Source organism: Otolemur garnettii, unplaced genomic scaffold, assembly GCF_000181295.1.
Source record: "Otolemur garnettii isolate 467f Iridium unplaced genomic scaffold, OtoGar3 scaffold00168, whole genome shotgun sequence".
Classification (NCBI taxonomy): Eukaryota; Metazoa; Chordata; class Mammalia; order Primates; family Galagidae; genus Otolemur; species Otolemur garnettii.
In genome coordinates this window covers 3357835-3372503 of record NW_003852563.1, presented here as the reverse complement: position 1 = coordinate 3372503, position 14669 = coordinate 3357835, and the positions used below count along the sequence as shown (strand labels likewise).

General features: G+C 40.2%; 1 protein-coding gene across 1 annotated transcript in view; it reads right to left on the bottom strand.

The window, feature by feature from the left end:
• The window catches only part of USH2A (usherin), a 775219-nt gene that overhangs the window by 78225 nt on the left and 682325 nt on the right, over positions 1 to 14669 (bottom strand). Inside the window, exon 60 of the mRNA XM_003800142.1 lies at positions 13293 to 13647. Within this exon, the coding sequence (XP_003800190.1) occupies positions 13293 to 13647 (355 nt within the window). The remainder of the gene's footprint in view (positions 1 to 13292; positions 13648 to 14669) is intronic.

Below are 14669 nucleotides of genomic sequence, written 5' to 3'. Positions count from 1 at the left end.
TATTTGGGACCAAGTGAGGCATCATCAGAACACTGCAGAATATTTTTTTTTTTTTTTGCCGGGGCTGGGTTTGAACCCGTCACCTCCAGCATACGGGGCCGGGCGCCCTACTCCTTTGAGCCACAGGTACCATCCCCCAGAACACTGCAGAATTTGAATAATATTTTATCATACATGAGTTCAGTGTCTCAAGTTGTACTTTGGAGTAGAAGCCTTTTTAATTTTCCCCTGCCTGTAGCTGGCCTTATCTTTCATTTCTCCACTGTGGCACTTGGTTTCTTGGGCCAGTTGCCCCCAGACTATTGTGACTAATATATTTTGCAAAGCAACCTGTTATTTTGAGAAAGATATGTTAGGTAATGCAGGGGAAACAAGAAAAGGAGAAAACTTTTTAATTAAAAAAAGAAGTATTCTTTTACGAGTATTTCCAGAGAAGACATTGTCAACACACTGTGACCCAATGACATCTTCATGCACTGATTTCTTCTCTGAAAACCAATTTCAAGTCACACCAACCACTGTCCTTGGGTGGGGGCTCTGTGCCTACTGCCCTACGAGGCGCTGTCCCTTCCCGAAGACACACAAAGAGAAAGAGCCTGTCAGGGTCCATCTTTAATACAGGATTCCTGACCGCAGGCCCGCTGACCACCTCCCATGGCAGCGTTGCTAGGCATCTGGTGGGAATATTTCAATATTACAAAGATCGTTTGTTTTAATATCAGCCAAATAATAGCACAGATTGGAAAAATACCTTCCTTTCAACCTTCTGAAGTAGACACTTGCCATCAGAGGGTTTAAACCCAGACTTGTGTTTCTTCTGACTGGCTGTTCTCCCTCCCTCTTCTATTGAATTCTACCCACTGTTTAAAGCACAGGCCTCCCCCAAAGCCTGCTCTCTACTTTTCTAGTCTATGGGATCCTATAATTCCTTGGATCTTCTATAAACTGATTTCTATATTTGTACTAGCTAATGAATCTTATGAGCTGTGTGGCATGTCTTTGTCCACTGAACTGTAATTTGTGGCTCTCCTTGATATTTAGCTTTTCATAAATAACATCTTCCTGTAGGTTGATAACTCAGGAGGCATCACTGGATGGCTGAAAGAACAGAACTTAGAAGGGGAGAGGCCTGTAAATTACGCAACTCTCCGACTAGCTCTGTGACGGTGGGTACACAACTTACTCTCTCTGAGTTGCACTTTCCTCATTAATAAGTTAAGTATTAAGATGAAATGTGATGGCATGGAAGTTCTCAGAAGTTTATTCAGAAAGTTCTCAGCTCATAAATTGAAATTGGAATGTAGAAATGTTTCTTTCTCAATTTGATTTAGCTGAGAACATAACGATCTCCTTTTAGGCTCAATCTAAAGCATCACCAAGCATTTAAAAAAAAAATTGCGGGGGTATGATTGTAGATTAGGTAGGAATCAGATATAAAAGTTAAACTGTACGGAGAAAAATAAAGCAGGGAAGAGAGATCAAAAGCGTGTGGAGGGGAGAGGAGAGAGGAATTGTATCTTGGTAGGCCAGGTACAGCCTCAGGGAGGGTCAAAATGGACGTTGTTCAGGTGAGGGCACCCTAAAGCCCTGGGCTTCCCCACTATGCAATTCATCCAATTAAGAGAAAAGCAGGTATATCCCCTAAATATACTGAAATAAAATTTAGGAGAAGACCAGAAGTAAATGTGGGGGCTAGCCATGGGGACCCCTGCAGAAAATGCTTCAGTGACCAGACCCCTACCCTTGCTGTTTGTGCCCAGAAGAAATAGCAACTGGTCCTCATTCACATTAATGCATGCTCCATGCAAACAGGATGCTTTTATTATTATTATTATTATTTGCAGTTTTAGGCTGGGGCTGGGTTTGAACTCACCACGTCCAGCATATGGGGCCGGGACCCTACTCCTTTGAGCCCAGGCGCCACCCCAGGAGACACTTTTTTGTGTCCTAGTTTCTTTCCCCACTTTTTTTTCTTTCAGTTTAAAGGGAAAATTACACCCTGGGATTTTTCCCTTTGGAGAAATAGAGGGGAAAGGGTGTAAAGAAAAAGATAAATTTCTGTTATGAATTAAAAGTAGTTTTCCTTCAGATTTTATATAAATATCTTATAAAATTTTCTCTATATTTTTACTTTAGCAAACGGTATTTACAACATCTTAGAAAAGTCAAAAGTTTGGAGAAATTGCACAATTTTAGCAAATAGAACATTGGTATGCTTTTGACTTATGTGGAATCTTTTCCTAGGTGTCAGGTGTTTTTGGTAGAATAGGTATAAAAATACTTGAAGGATTCAAGTATTACTCAACTATTAATGATTCTCACTGTAATTCTCAAAGATTTATGATTCTCTTGAGTAAGCTTCCTGTTAATACATGTGTATTATGCCCAAAATAGTGAGCCTGTTTTCTTTGGAAATATGGCAGAAATTGTTAAGGAGGATAGTGGAGTCTTAACTCTTCCCCCTGACAATAGAAATACTCAATAAGGTCAACTTCTGTCAGTTAGTCTAGAATTGGTGAGCTCTGCCCTCACTTGGTCTGTTTCCCCTTTCACATAGACACGGGGAATTGTGGTACAGGATGTGTATAGGGGCCACCGTGAGCTGTGACTCTTGGTTTAGAGAGCAGGACTGTTAAGGCACACAGGAGAATTAATTACCTTAAAGCACAGGATGGACGGGGCTTTTCTCCCTGGAAAACTTCCGGAGGGGACAGTGCTCTTGACATTCCAAGATAAAGAAGAGAGTTTTCAAGACCCTTTCTATTTCCATCCGAGTTCCTTTGTATGCCGGGCTGCCTGCCATTATGTTTATGTAATTCTGACAGTGTTCTTAATGACACACTAACAGATTGTAAAACACGCTGCTGGCATTTACTTGTTTTTTATATTTTTAAAACAATGTCCTTCATGTAACAGTAGTTAAGCCGGCAGAAGGACATCATTAGAGCCATGGTTAAACTGTAATTTACACCATTAGGAAGGCAGGAGCAATTTTTATTGCCTGGCAATTTTCTTGCTGAAATATTTGGACCATATGGCTCAATTTGTGTAATAACCTTAATTTCTGCACCCTTCAGGTCTGCCTCCATCTCCTACGGAATGGTAAAATGCGGTTTAGCAGAAAAGGCAACTGTCTATACTTAGAGAGTTGAGATTAATAACATGTCACGTCCTGTTTTTGGTGAAGGAATTCGAACAGCAGCCAGATGGTATCTCTACAAATAACTGTCAGGGGTCTTGATCTAATCAATACAATGTATTAATACATCTCCCTTTGCTGTTTCTCCAGGGGCTGGTGCACAACATCTGGAAAGAGGGGGGGCCCGCCAAGTAGAAAGCCGATTCTTTTCAGAATCAAACTGAGCCCAATTAATTTTTCATGTATCCTTGATAACTGTTTCATAATGAGCTATGCGTCTTGACGGATTTGGGGTTGGCAGAGCAGGCTGCCCCTGCTTTCTATCCCCATTCAGTCCACTTATAGAAACCAACCCATTAATCAAGCTATCTGGCATAAAACCTGAATCTCAGCTCAGCAAGAGATCAATAACCATCCTAAAAAAACACAGAACCAGCCACTAATGGGCACAGGTACCCAGCCATGACATTAGTAATTGCTTTAGCAAAAATAAAACTCTGTATCATAATCACCCGGTAGGAACTTATATGATAAAATTCATTACTTGTGTCTTGTCAAAAAGTAACATTTACATCTGTTAAAAATATACTGCGTTTTTACTATCCAGACATGACTGTTATCTTTCAGAGTTAGACAATGCACCCTTTCGAATGGATTAAAAACTCTGATTCTGTAATGTGAATGTTTAATAATTCAAGTATCATAGAAAATGTTTTAAAATGAGTTATTGAGCTTATTTTACATTCAGAGTACCTAAGGGGCTCCTTAATGCCATCTTCAGCCCGTCCACATACGATGCACGGTGAGCCTGCTGTGCTGAGAACTCTGATGTGCTGTCAGATTGGTCAGATGTTGTTACTCTTTGGTTGGCTTAGTGGCAAGATTTGCAATTCGATTCCTAAATTCTTATCACTTTCCAAGTAGTATGGCTCCATCTCAAACCTTCACTCTTCTACCAAATTTAAGCCATTTTACTTTTCAGTTAGCGAATGTCTTTTGACTTGGCAAAGATCTCTGCACTTTCGTTATTTTCTTTTAATTTTTTAATTTTTTGACATTATGGGTACATGATAGTTTATATCTTTGTTGGGTACATGTCGTGCTTTGCACTTTGGTTATTTTTGAGAAACCCAACAACTTTATAAGGAGAAAAGCAGAGCTGAGACGGGGAGGTGGAGGAAACCCATTAACTGCTTGGTAAGACATCCCTTATTGGCTCTTAGACAACAAGTGGAAACCTGTTTTATCCCTGGGAGAGTCTGAGACTTTGATTAGAAAAAACTCCTGGGAAGTGCTGCCAAAATGATAGTCATTCATTGGCTGATCATCTGATCAAATCCTGCCAAGATGATAGAAAGGTCTAAAGAATCATCCAGGAACTTCAAGGTGATGTCACATTTATCTTTTCTGACAACATGAGTAAGAATCATGATGCCCGTGTTTATTCTGTCAATGGCCTGCAGCTTTGTAGGACAGTGTGGGGTTTGGATCAGAGGTATGAGTTAAGGTGCTTCTGGATTCTTCCAGGTATTTATAAGTACAATCAGACCTAACGATGACCAAGTAATTGCTTACTATATTATAATTTGTCGCTTTTCTTATTCTTTCTCCATATATACCAAGAGTACCAGAGAGGAAAGACTGTTTTTTCTTTGTTATCTATAGTAGCTTCTGGACACAATCAATTCTCAAAAAAGAAATGTGGTTAAAACAAACTAATTAATGGAAGAATCTGACAATATTCCCTGGTCTTGATCACTAAATTAGTTTTGACACATCTTAGTCCTCAATTCTAAATAACCTGAAATTTTCATATATTTATGAGATTGCAAGACAAATAGCCTGGGTTTTCAGCTTTTGTTTTGTTTGCTGAGGTCTAGGATAGATAATCAGAAAACACCCAGACAGTAGAGCATTTGTAGTGAAGTCTCACCACATCAGATGAGAGAGCTATCTCAACAACTAAATCACATAATCAGATTCATGGTAATACTAAGTATCTGAAATTTGGGATCCACAAGGCATGGCATGTAGAAATTCCAATTGGTGTGATTTCATTATCAATGTATTTAATTTATACAAATTTAAACTCTCTGTGACAAAGATAGAAAACTGTTGCTATTCTAGGGACTCACCGTTCACAGATCTGATCCACAACATCACCACTTCTGGCTTAGTAATACTCAGGCACAGCACTGACAAGACGTTTCACCTTAAAAATTGTATCGAGATAAAAAGATTCATTTGCAAACCCATCACATATGTATTCACAGGTGGTGGGTGTGGGTCATTGCATTTGGATTAAAAAGCAAATGTCTCTCTCTACATGAGAGGTCACTAGCTTGTGTAAGGTAAAATCTTTTCACTGTTCGGCATAATTAGAATATTCCAACAGTGGTTTCAGTAATTTAAAAATCACAGTATTGTTGTAATATTTTTCTAGGCTTCAGGAGCTCACAATTGTTTGGTCCAATCAAATCTGGGAACACTGGAGAAGTTATCACCCATCAAGGTAATTACTTTCAAGTTGAAATAATTACTCTATCAATGTTAATGGTCTTTCAACTTCAATAAAGCACTCACCTGCCGATAATCACAGCTAACCTCTTGCTCTAATGCAATTCCCTCTCTATTTAGTAGGTTATATTACAGCCGTTACAGTGGTCACTTGTCCTGAACAGCTGCTGAATTTCACTTTGATCGGCTGTGAACCATAAAAAAATTGGTCATCTGTGTATGATTTCCCCCTCACCCATAAGCCCTTGCAGAGCTGAGGATATGATCTCTTGGCTGTAATAGGGTACTTCAGGGGCAGCCATCTTGTCTCAGGTAGCGGCTACTTTCCACTTGTGACATGAGCAGAGGAGTTCAATTAACTTCTGCCCTTCACTGCCATTTACAGCTTGCTGTCTTGGCTAAATGGTATATAGTCTGAATTTATGGCCTGGGCCTGTTAGCATGTGGACTTTCATGTACGTTCTGACAAGGCTCCGTGGTATTCTTTAGTGGGTACATAGGGTTTCCTTATAACTTGATTAAAGGCCAGAAAATAGCAACATACTTGACCCAAAAGTCAAACAGTCTCCCCACCAACTGCCCCGCGTGTACTGACAGTCTGCTATTTGGCATTGGGGAAGTAGGTAGATGCCAATTTGGCAGAATCTGTGTCATTTGGCTAGAGTGCGTGCATGATCAAAAGACCTCATCATGTTCTGCTGATATGATCACAGATCTAAGGGAAAGGGCAGGCTCCTGTGAGTGTCGTGGCAGGTAAACAAAACCACTTAGAGGGTGGAAATCTCCTGAGAAGAGCTCTTAGAGTAGCAGGCGTAAGATATTAGTGTGTGTGTGCTGGTGGGTAGGGCACTAATAAAACTCGGGGAGATAAAACAGCATTTCATCCTCTAGGCAATTTAGAAAGGACATCTAATCCAGTACTTGGGAAATTACCTGCAGATTGACAGTATGATATCAGGAAATATTCAAATCTGCAAGCTTAGAATTTTGTTGCAAGGAAAGGACAACTTAAAATATATAAAACATAAGAATTTTTACGATCATATTAGTACAGTTGCCTTTACAAACCAGAACTTCATCTACATCTGCTACTTTATTACAGCCTCGGGTATTAAGATAGTGGAACCTCTAAAGTTTTAGTTTGTATATATTGCTGTATTTACAGTACATTGCATATGCATTAATTTATTAGCCACTGCAATAGCCCTCTGAGATAAGCGACATCTTAGGACATACTTGATGAGCAAAAAGGGGAAACGGGTAGGGGCATGATCATTCTAGAAGGAGCGAATAATGTGCGAAGATCCTAATGTGGTCTTCAGTGGGAGGATTCAAGATGTAGTCTGGAGTAGCATTGATAGGATTTAGTGAAGGATTAGACACCAAAGTATGGCAGAAGGAGAGCGCGAAGATGATCTGACTTGAGCAATTGGAAAGATGATGGGGCATTTAGTTATACGACAAGGTGTGACACTGGACTGTATCTGAGAACAATGAGTATATATATGTAGCTTAGAAACATAGGTAGTAAGGGACTTGCTAGAACTGCGAGCCATCTCAATGCGGGACTTACAGACAAAAACAGCCTGATACTTCCAAGCCTCATCCTCCTTTGTAGGTCTATATAGGACAATTTCTAGAAGAGAAAATTCAAGTTTGGGAAAGGCACATTAATGAAAGGAATTTAGTGGAGAAACAAGAACTTGGTTATCTCCTTTCCACTTGGAGGAGGCAATGGGGTTTATTCACACTCCTCGTTCAGGATAAATGGGGAATATCCAAGAAAAGCAGCTGAAGAAATTGAGGGTATTGCAAGGAAGGCGAGATGGACAGTCCATTCTTGGCACAGCTTCCTACGGATCTGAAGAGACTCATAGGACAATTTTGATGGCCTAATACAGAGACTAATATTTGCTTCTTATTCAATGAATTCTGAAGTTAGGAGACTGTCTGGGTCTCACCCAGCATGGTAGATCAAGCAGAAAAGACAGTATTGGAAAAGCAGTACTTTCCTTACTTGGTGGAACAAATTTTCCATGGGCTTAGTGGCTGCCAAGAAAGGAATGAGTTTTGCCAATGAGACAGGTCCTGATGTTGACTGTCTTGGGAATCCAAGTCACAACTTAGGAGAGGCAACCCCAGAAGTAAAAGAGGTCATGAGGAAGACCTCTCAGACAGTAACAGGGCTGTAAGAAATCAGTCAGAGAATATGTTACCTGCATCAGGGGACTGTGAGGCCTGGAATCTCCTGTGGACTCCTTTATATAATACAAAGAAAATCCCAGGAGGCACCTGCCCCACAGAAAACAGTAGTAGGTGAATTAGAACATTAATATTGAGTAATGGTCCTATCTTTTTTTTGTCTAAATCTCTCCTTTTAGCCATAGTCCTGAGGAAATCAATAAAAGGGAAAGAGGAAAATGAAGGGGAAAGATGACTACTCCCTTTCTTGCTCACTGTAGATTCCTACACAAAGCCCAGGCTTTGACCTGGATTAGATCTTTTTAAACACCTGAAATGAGCCTGGACTGCCAATTGGGTTGGTCCTTGCCACTGAGAGTGACTGGAAAACCAGGGGATCTACCTTAGTCATTATTGCTGGGTGAGCAAGGGAATCCTGATGATAGAGCTTGTTGGAATAAAGTGTTTGGAGAAAAATGAAGCTCTTTTGAAGAAGTGGTTATATGGAGTTCAAGAAGATTTACACAGTTGTCTTCCCCATCAATATCGAGCAAAAAATAGATGCCAAATATGTATCTATTATGGACAGGGCACTATTTTAAAAAAGGATAAAGATTACATAAGGCTAGTAAATGAAAAGTTAATGTCAAGCCAAGTATACCATTACAATAAAACAATGGGTTGTGCCAAGTATTCCTTGTTTTGTATGATGTTTACCCAGCCATGTTTTGTGTCTTTTATGTAAAATAATGACTCAGTTCTCATATTATACAATGTGAAAATCTCAGCTTATAGCACAGACACAGAAAATATGGTAACTATTTTTCTTACCAAATTTCTGTTCACACTACAAAGAGAGTCACCAAAGGAATCCTTGTAGAGAGCTCCATCACCCAGAGCATTTCTGTTGTCTAATAAATTGGTCTAGGGAGGAAAGGCTAAGAATCATCAAATTTTAAGAGCTACAACTAATTTAAGATTATATGTAAAGAGCCATAATATTTTACGTTATAATAAGCCAAAATTAAAATGATAAGCCAAAATTAAATGGATTCATCAGTTTACTCACAAACACTTCATAATATGAAGTATCTCATATCTTCTTCTTGTTTTTGGCCACATACCTACTCTATGGTAAAGGCATTTGAGGAGATTGGAATCCCTCCTCCTTGACATTGGGAACAGGAGTTTGGCAACAAGAATCTAGAAACTAGAGCCTGTAATTCTGGATTTTATGCCCAGATTAGATGCCAACTTTTAGTGACCCATATAATTTGCTTATTTCCCAGCACCTTATGCTTGATTCTACACAGAGAGAATTACCATTTATCTTTCAGGGTACTGGGCAAATGTATGATCCGGGCTTATGTTTTATAACACTGTGGGGCCAGAGGGATATACTTAGAGCACAGGCAAATAGGTAAACTACCTTTGCCTTTAAATCCCAAATCCTGGGATTTATTTCTGCCAGTGCAATGGCAGGTGCCAGTGAGCAAAAGCAAACAAACCCAAGTGGTGGTAGCAGTATCGCCAACCTTGCCAGGCGTGTTCCCTGTAAATACCACCATGGAACTGTTGCATGCCAAGCAAGGCTAAATACGGTTTCTCTCCTGACACCGCACAATTCATCACACAGCTAATTGGGAAGGGAGTTTAAGGCCTTCAAACTAAAGTGTGTTTTCAACAGTGGAAGGTGCTAAGAATCTTGATGTCTGTCTCTTCCCATTAGAAGTACTGACTTAGATGCAAAGGGAGATGAAACTTTTCATGAGGTTGGGAGAGAAGCTAGTGATGCATTAAAACCCACACTCTTTCCATTTCTCCACCCCTGCTGCCTCTGCTGCTGCTGCTCCTGCCAACACAGACGCTCCTCGCCCCCATGGAGGGCCCCCACTGCCAGTTCTCCATCCACTGCCACCACACGCAGAATTCATGCCTCCATTGCACCTGTTCTGTGTGGCTCTCCCAGCAATATCCACCTGTCTGTAAACAACTTTGGGGAACCTTGGGACAAGCTAGTGATGGCATCACACTATGGGCAATTTACTGGTAGCCCCTTGTGCAGGGATGGGATCTCAATAAACAAGGAAGTAACTGGGGGCATTAGCAGTGTCTCTCGCAAGTGTGTGGATAGAATTGTAGTCCTGCAGTTGTGGGGATGGACTCTGGGCCTCATTCGTGGAAAAGGTTTCTTTTCTCTAGAGAATTCTAAGCTAGAGTCGTCAATGAACAAACATGGAAGAATTTCCTGAGGCAGGCCCAGAAAGGGATGAGAACAGTGAAGATGTTTAGCTGTTTGAGGAATTAGAGAATTAGTAAGTGGATCCAGGAACGTACTTGGAAAGAGTCACATAAACATGAGCCGCAGAAACTCTGCAGCAAGAAGCGTGGAAACTCAAAATACCTACCAGTACTGGCCTGTGCCTCAGACCTGATTGCTCATCTTCCCCACACTCTCTGCTCTGCCCAAGGGCCCAGTCTCACAGTGGAGTTCAACAATCTATTTGAGAGTAGTATTGAGTATTGACATATTGAATACAGTATTCAATGACTATTTGCCAAAATGGATTGAATTGTCGATAATTTGTTCAACCCTGAAGGCCCCATTGTACTCGTATGGAGAAGTCAGGCTGTTCTGAACAGAAAGCGATGGACTTAAACTATAGGGGAGGGAGTCTGCAAGAATAAAAGAAACATTCTTCTCTGATGGTGAAAAGAGTATGGGTAAGCCGTAGAACCTACATCTTTGGGAATCTTTTAACAAAAAGACTGATACAATTTTCTACACAGGAAATGTAGAAATAGATGAAACTCAGAGAGAATGGTTTGTTTTCTGGATGACCTCTGTCAAAGGGGAGAGTCCATATTCGAGTCACAGTGGCCTGATGCCCTGGAGACTTGGTCTAGTGATCAGAATGTTTAAACACTAGCCTGGATCGCTTTGTGGAAGATGTCTTGATTGTTTGGAAAGATCATATGGGACCTTTCCTATGAACATAATGAAACCTTGTCTTGGTATTCTTAGGATCAAAGATCCAGATTTGGGGGGACTACTTTAACACACACATATACATACACACACCCATACACACACTCAAAACATAGAAATGTAATATCAATATACACCAATAACAAAAAAATGAATCAGAGTCACATTGAGTGCCCCTTGTAATTGCAAAATTCAAATGTGACTTGTGCATTACAAACTTAATACAGATTTTTCCTTTCTTAAAATGTGTAAAAATTTCGGGGGCTCCTCTGTATAATTTCTTAATGATTCTGGCTATCCTTTTCAGCACTCTGGAAAAATAGAAGAGTGTGGCAATACTGGACTGTCAGAATAGAAGCTATGTCAGGAAGGGCCCATGAGCAAAGGGCCCTGTGCCCCTGTGCAGCTGAAAGCTGTGGCCATACTTGCCTCTTTTTCAGGAGCTTTGTAGTAAGATTAAAAATAGTGCTGAAATGATTACATAAAGGACAGAGTTCATGGATTCATTGGATACTTAAATCTTGTGTTTTAAAATGAAACCAGCTGTGAAGGGATGACTTATAGGATATTCCACCAAGGAATTCCAATAGAACTGTTTTGGGAAATTAAATGATTAGGCTCATACCCCTGAAAGCCATGTTTTAAAAGATCAGAGGTTTAATCATGGTAATACTGGTGCCTTCAATAAAAGTATATTTAAATGAAGTAGTCTCATTTAGAGAGCTATTATCAAGGGTGTTTCAGTATTTTCATGAAAAATTTTACTTTAAGGGTGAAAGTTTAGAACGTGAATCAAATTATATTGTGAAAAGTAACAAATTTTCCCCTGGCTCACACATTCACTGAAAAAGATTTATACCAAAGAACCCTGCTTATAATTCTTATAATAAAGGATCCAGAAGATGTAATATGAAAGACCTTAGTATATACAGATAATTTAATATTAAATAAAAACTAAAGTGCTAATTCTGAAATAAATAAAAATGAGGATTTAAAAACATTATTCCTTCATTTACATGTTTATTTTTTAGTTATGTAAGAAAACTAAGCATGCGGACAGCAGGAAGACATTGTACTTAAACTAGTCATTTAAAAAGATTCTTCTAGAGTTTCATGAAAATATATTTGCTCACTCTTTCTTAGATATTTCAATAAACATTATACTCCACATAGATAACCTTCATGTAAATTGGGTTTTCTAGATTTAAAGCCTAGAAAGATAGTGTATTTTTTTAAATAATGTTTTATATTGTCTGTGCATTTGTTCTTCTTATTAAATGCTAACAAATTAGCATTTGTTTTTCATATTTAATAAAGTCGTGGCACGTTTTGAAAACCCCATGTATGTAACTCCCAAGACCACAGCATTTCTTCCTCTCTGTGAAGCCTCTCCAGTGGGCGGGCTTCCTGCTGACCTCCCCCTAGCACATTTCTTGCTTAACACTCTTGACATCTGATATTCTTTTCCTTTGTATTGTGGTTCATACCCAGTAGGTGGCAGAGTTTGGAATCTAAGTCCCAGTGTAGTAGACATTCTAGGTTGTCCTCAACCACTTCTTTTTTTCTCATGTGTAATCCTCATCTCTGCACTATTATAAAACAGAATACTCTCTGAGATGAGAACCCTCCTCTTTCTGTATTTCCCATAGAACAGAAGACTATGCTGGGCATAAAGAAAGCATTCGGGAGGTAGGAAATGACCAGGTGAACAGAATTAAATTGTTTTATGGTTTAGAGGGTGTCAATTCAGAAAACATCATGACCAAGCTATGTGCATGTGACTTTGTGTTTGTTATGTGTATGTATACTTATGTCTCTGTCTATATATCAAATTAGTTCTTTCGAAGACTGGCCATGGTGGCTCATGCCTGTAATGCTAGCACTTTGGGAGGCCAAACCAGGTGGATCTCTTGAGCTCAGGAGTTTGAGACCGGCCTGAGTAAAACTGAGGCCCCATATCTACTAAAAATAGAAAAACTAGCCAGATGTCATGGTGGGTGCCTATAGTTCCGGCTACTCGGGAGGCTGAGCCTAAGAGTTTGAGCTATGATGATGTCACAGCATCGTACTCAGGGCAACACAGTAAGACTGTCTCAAAGACAAAAGTAGCTCTTTTGAAAGCAGGGCATTAAATAATCTGCCTATTCTCATCTGAACCTGATCCCTATGAGGTATAGAGGAAAACACTAAATTATGCTCATTCCATGGACAATGGAAATCAGGCAAAGAGTGATTCATTTATCTGCTTGAGGTAATGCAAATTCATTGTGGTCTACAGACCGGTCCTCAGTATTCTTTAGATTCACATCAGTATCTTATCCCCATGATCACATCGCTACTCTTCACACATGAAGGATTATCACCTACTTAAGCCCTAAGTAAAGAAAAATGACAAGTTGGATAAGAAAATGAATTTCTACATATTAACCATCATCTGAGTGTCCACTATTTGTTCTAAGTTCTTACCATCACCGTGAATGCATGTACAGTAGAGCTGTTGAGTGTTGGATCACCTGGTCTTTCCTGGTAGACCACACGGTACTGGGAGATGATGCCATTGGGAGACTCTGGCTGTGTCCAGTTCAGCAGAACCGAATGAGCACTGGTAGCCTGAGCCCAAGGAGCTGGAAAATCTTGAGGTGGGGCTTCCAGAGTCCGTGCTGCTGACCACAGGCTTTCCACCGAGCCCCTGGAGTTACGGGCTCGGACCCGATATTCATAGACTGTGAAAGGCCTCAGAGTTTCTGCAGTATCTATAAATTCAAGGGCTCCTTCTGACCAGACAAACAGAAGAGACTCTTCTTCAATGCCAGCAGGACGTCTGAAAGGAAACAAGCAGGTGAACAGTGACAGCTGCACATTTCCAAACAAGGTTTGTAGATGGAGTAAGAAATCACTTTTTAGAAGAATTTGTCAACTCAGCTTTTCAACTTTTCCTTTTTTGGTGTTATGATAAAGACCAGATGGAAGAGTCCATCAGAGGAAGTCCTCTTCTTGGAAATTCTTACCCTTCTATGAATCTCACTAAGAGTCTCAATGTGTTTCTCTCCCTGTATCTATGCTTTTTTGCTAGTATGCTCCCAACGTGCTCTGAGCCTGGCTATATGCCTTTCTTGAGCCAAGGGGACAGTAGCAGATATAGTGACTACGGAGAGGCTGACGCTCTTGCTGCTCTTGGGACCATAAGACCACCATGTGAGAAGGCCTAGGCTAGCATACTGGAAGATCAGGAACTGTGAAGAGAAACCCACAGTTTTTATGGTTTTTTACTGAGTGCAATGCTGTTTTGCATCTGTTTCCAGGATGTTGGGGAAATGTTTTAAATTTGCTTTCTATAAGTCACTTATTTTCTCTTCATTTAAATCTTCTTTTCTTTAACTAAACCATAACCTCTCAAAGGACTATTCTTTTTTTATACATCAAGACCATTCTTTCTTATATATTTGTTGTTATACATCAATACACCTCTTCTCAACCCCCCCTCCCTTTTTTTTGAGACAGAGTCTCACTTTGTCACCCTTGGTAGAGTGCTGGGGCATCATAGCTCACAGCAACCTCAAACTCTTGGGCTCAAGCAATTCTCTTGCTTCAGCCTCCCAAGTAGGTGGTACTACATGGGCCTGTCACAGTGCCTGGCTATTTTTAGAGATGGGGTCTCATTCTTGGTCAGGCTGGTCTCGAACTCCTGAGCTCAGGCAGTCCACCTGCCTCAGCCTCCCAGAGTGCTGGGATTACAGGTGTGAGACACTGCGTTCAGCCCTTTTCACAACACTTTTGTATACCAGACATTGTATCAGGAACAGAGCTTTAAAGAACACAATCTACCTAAAGGAGCTTATAGCT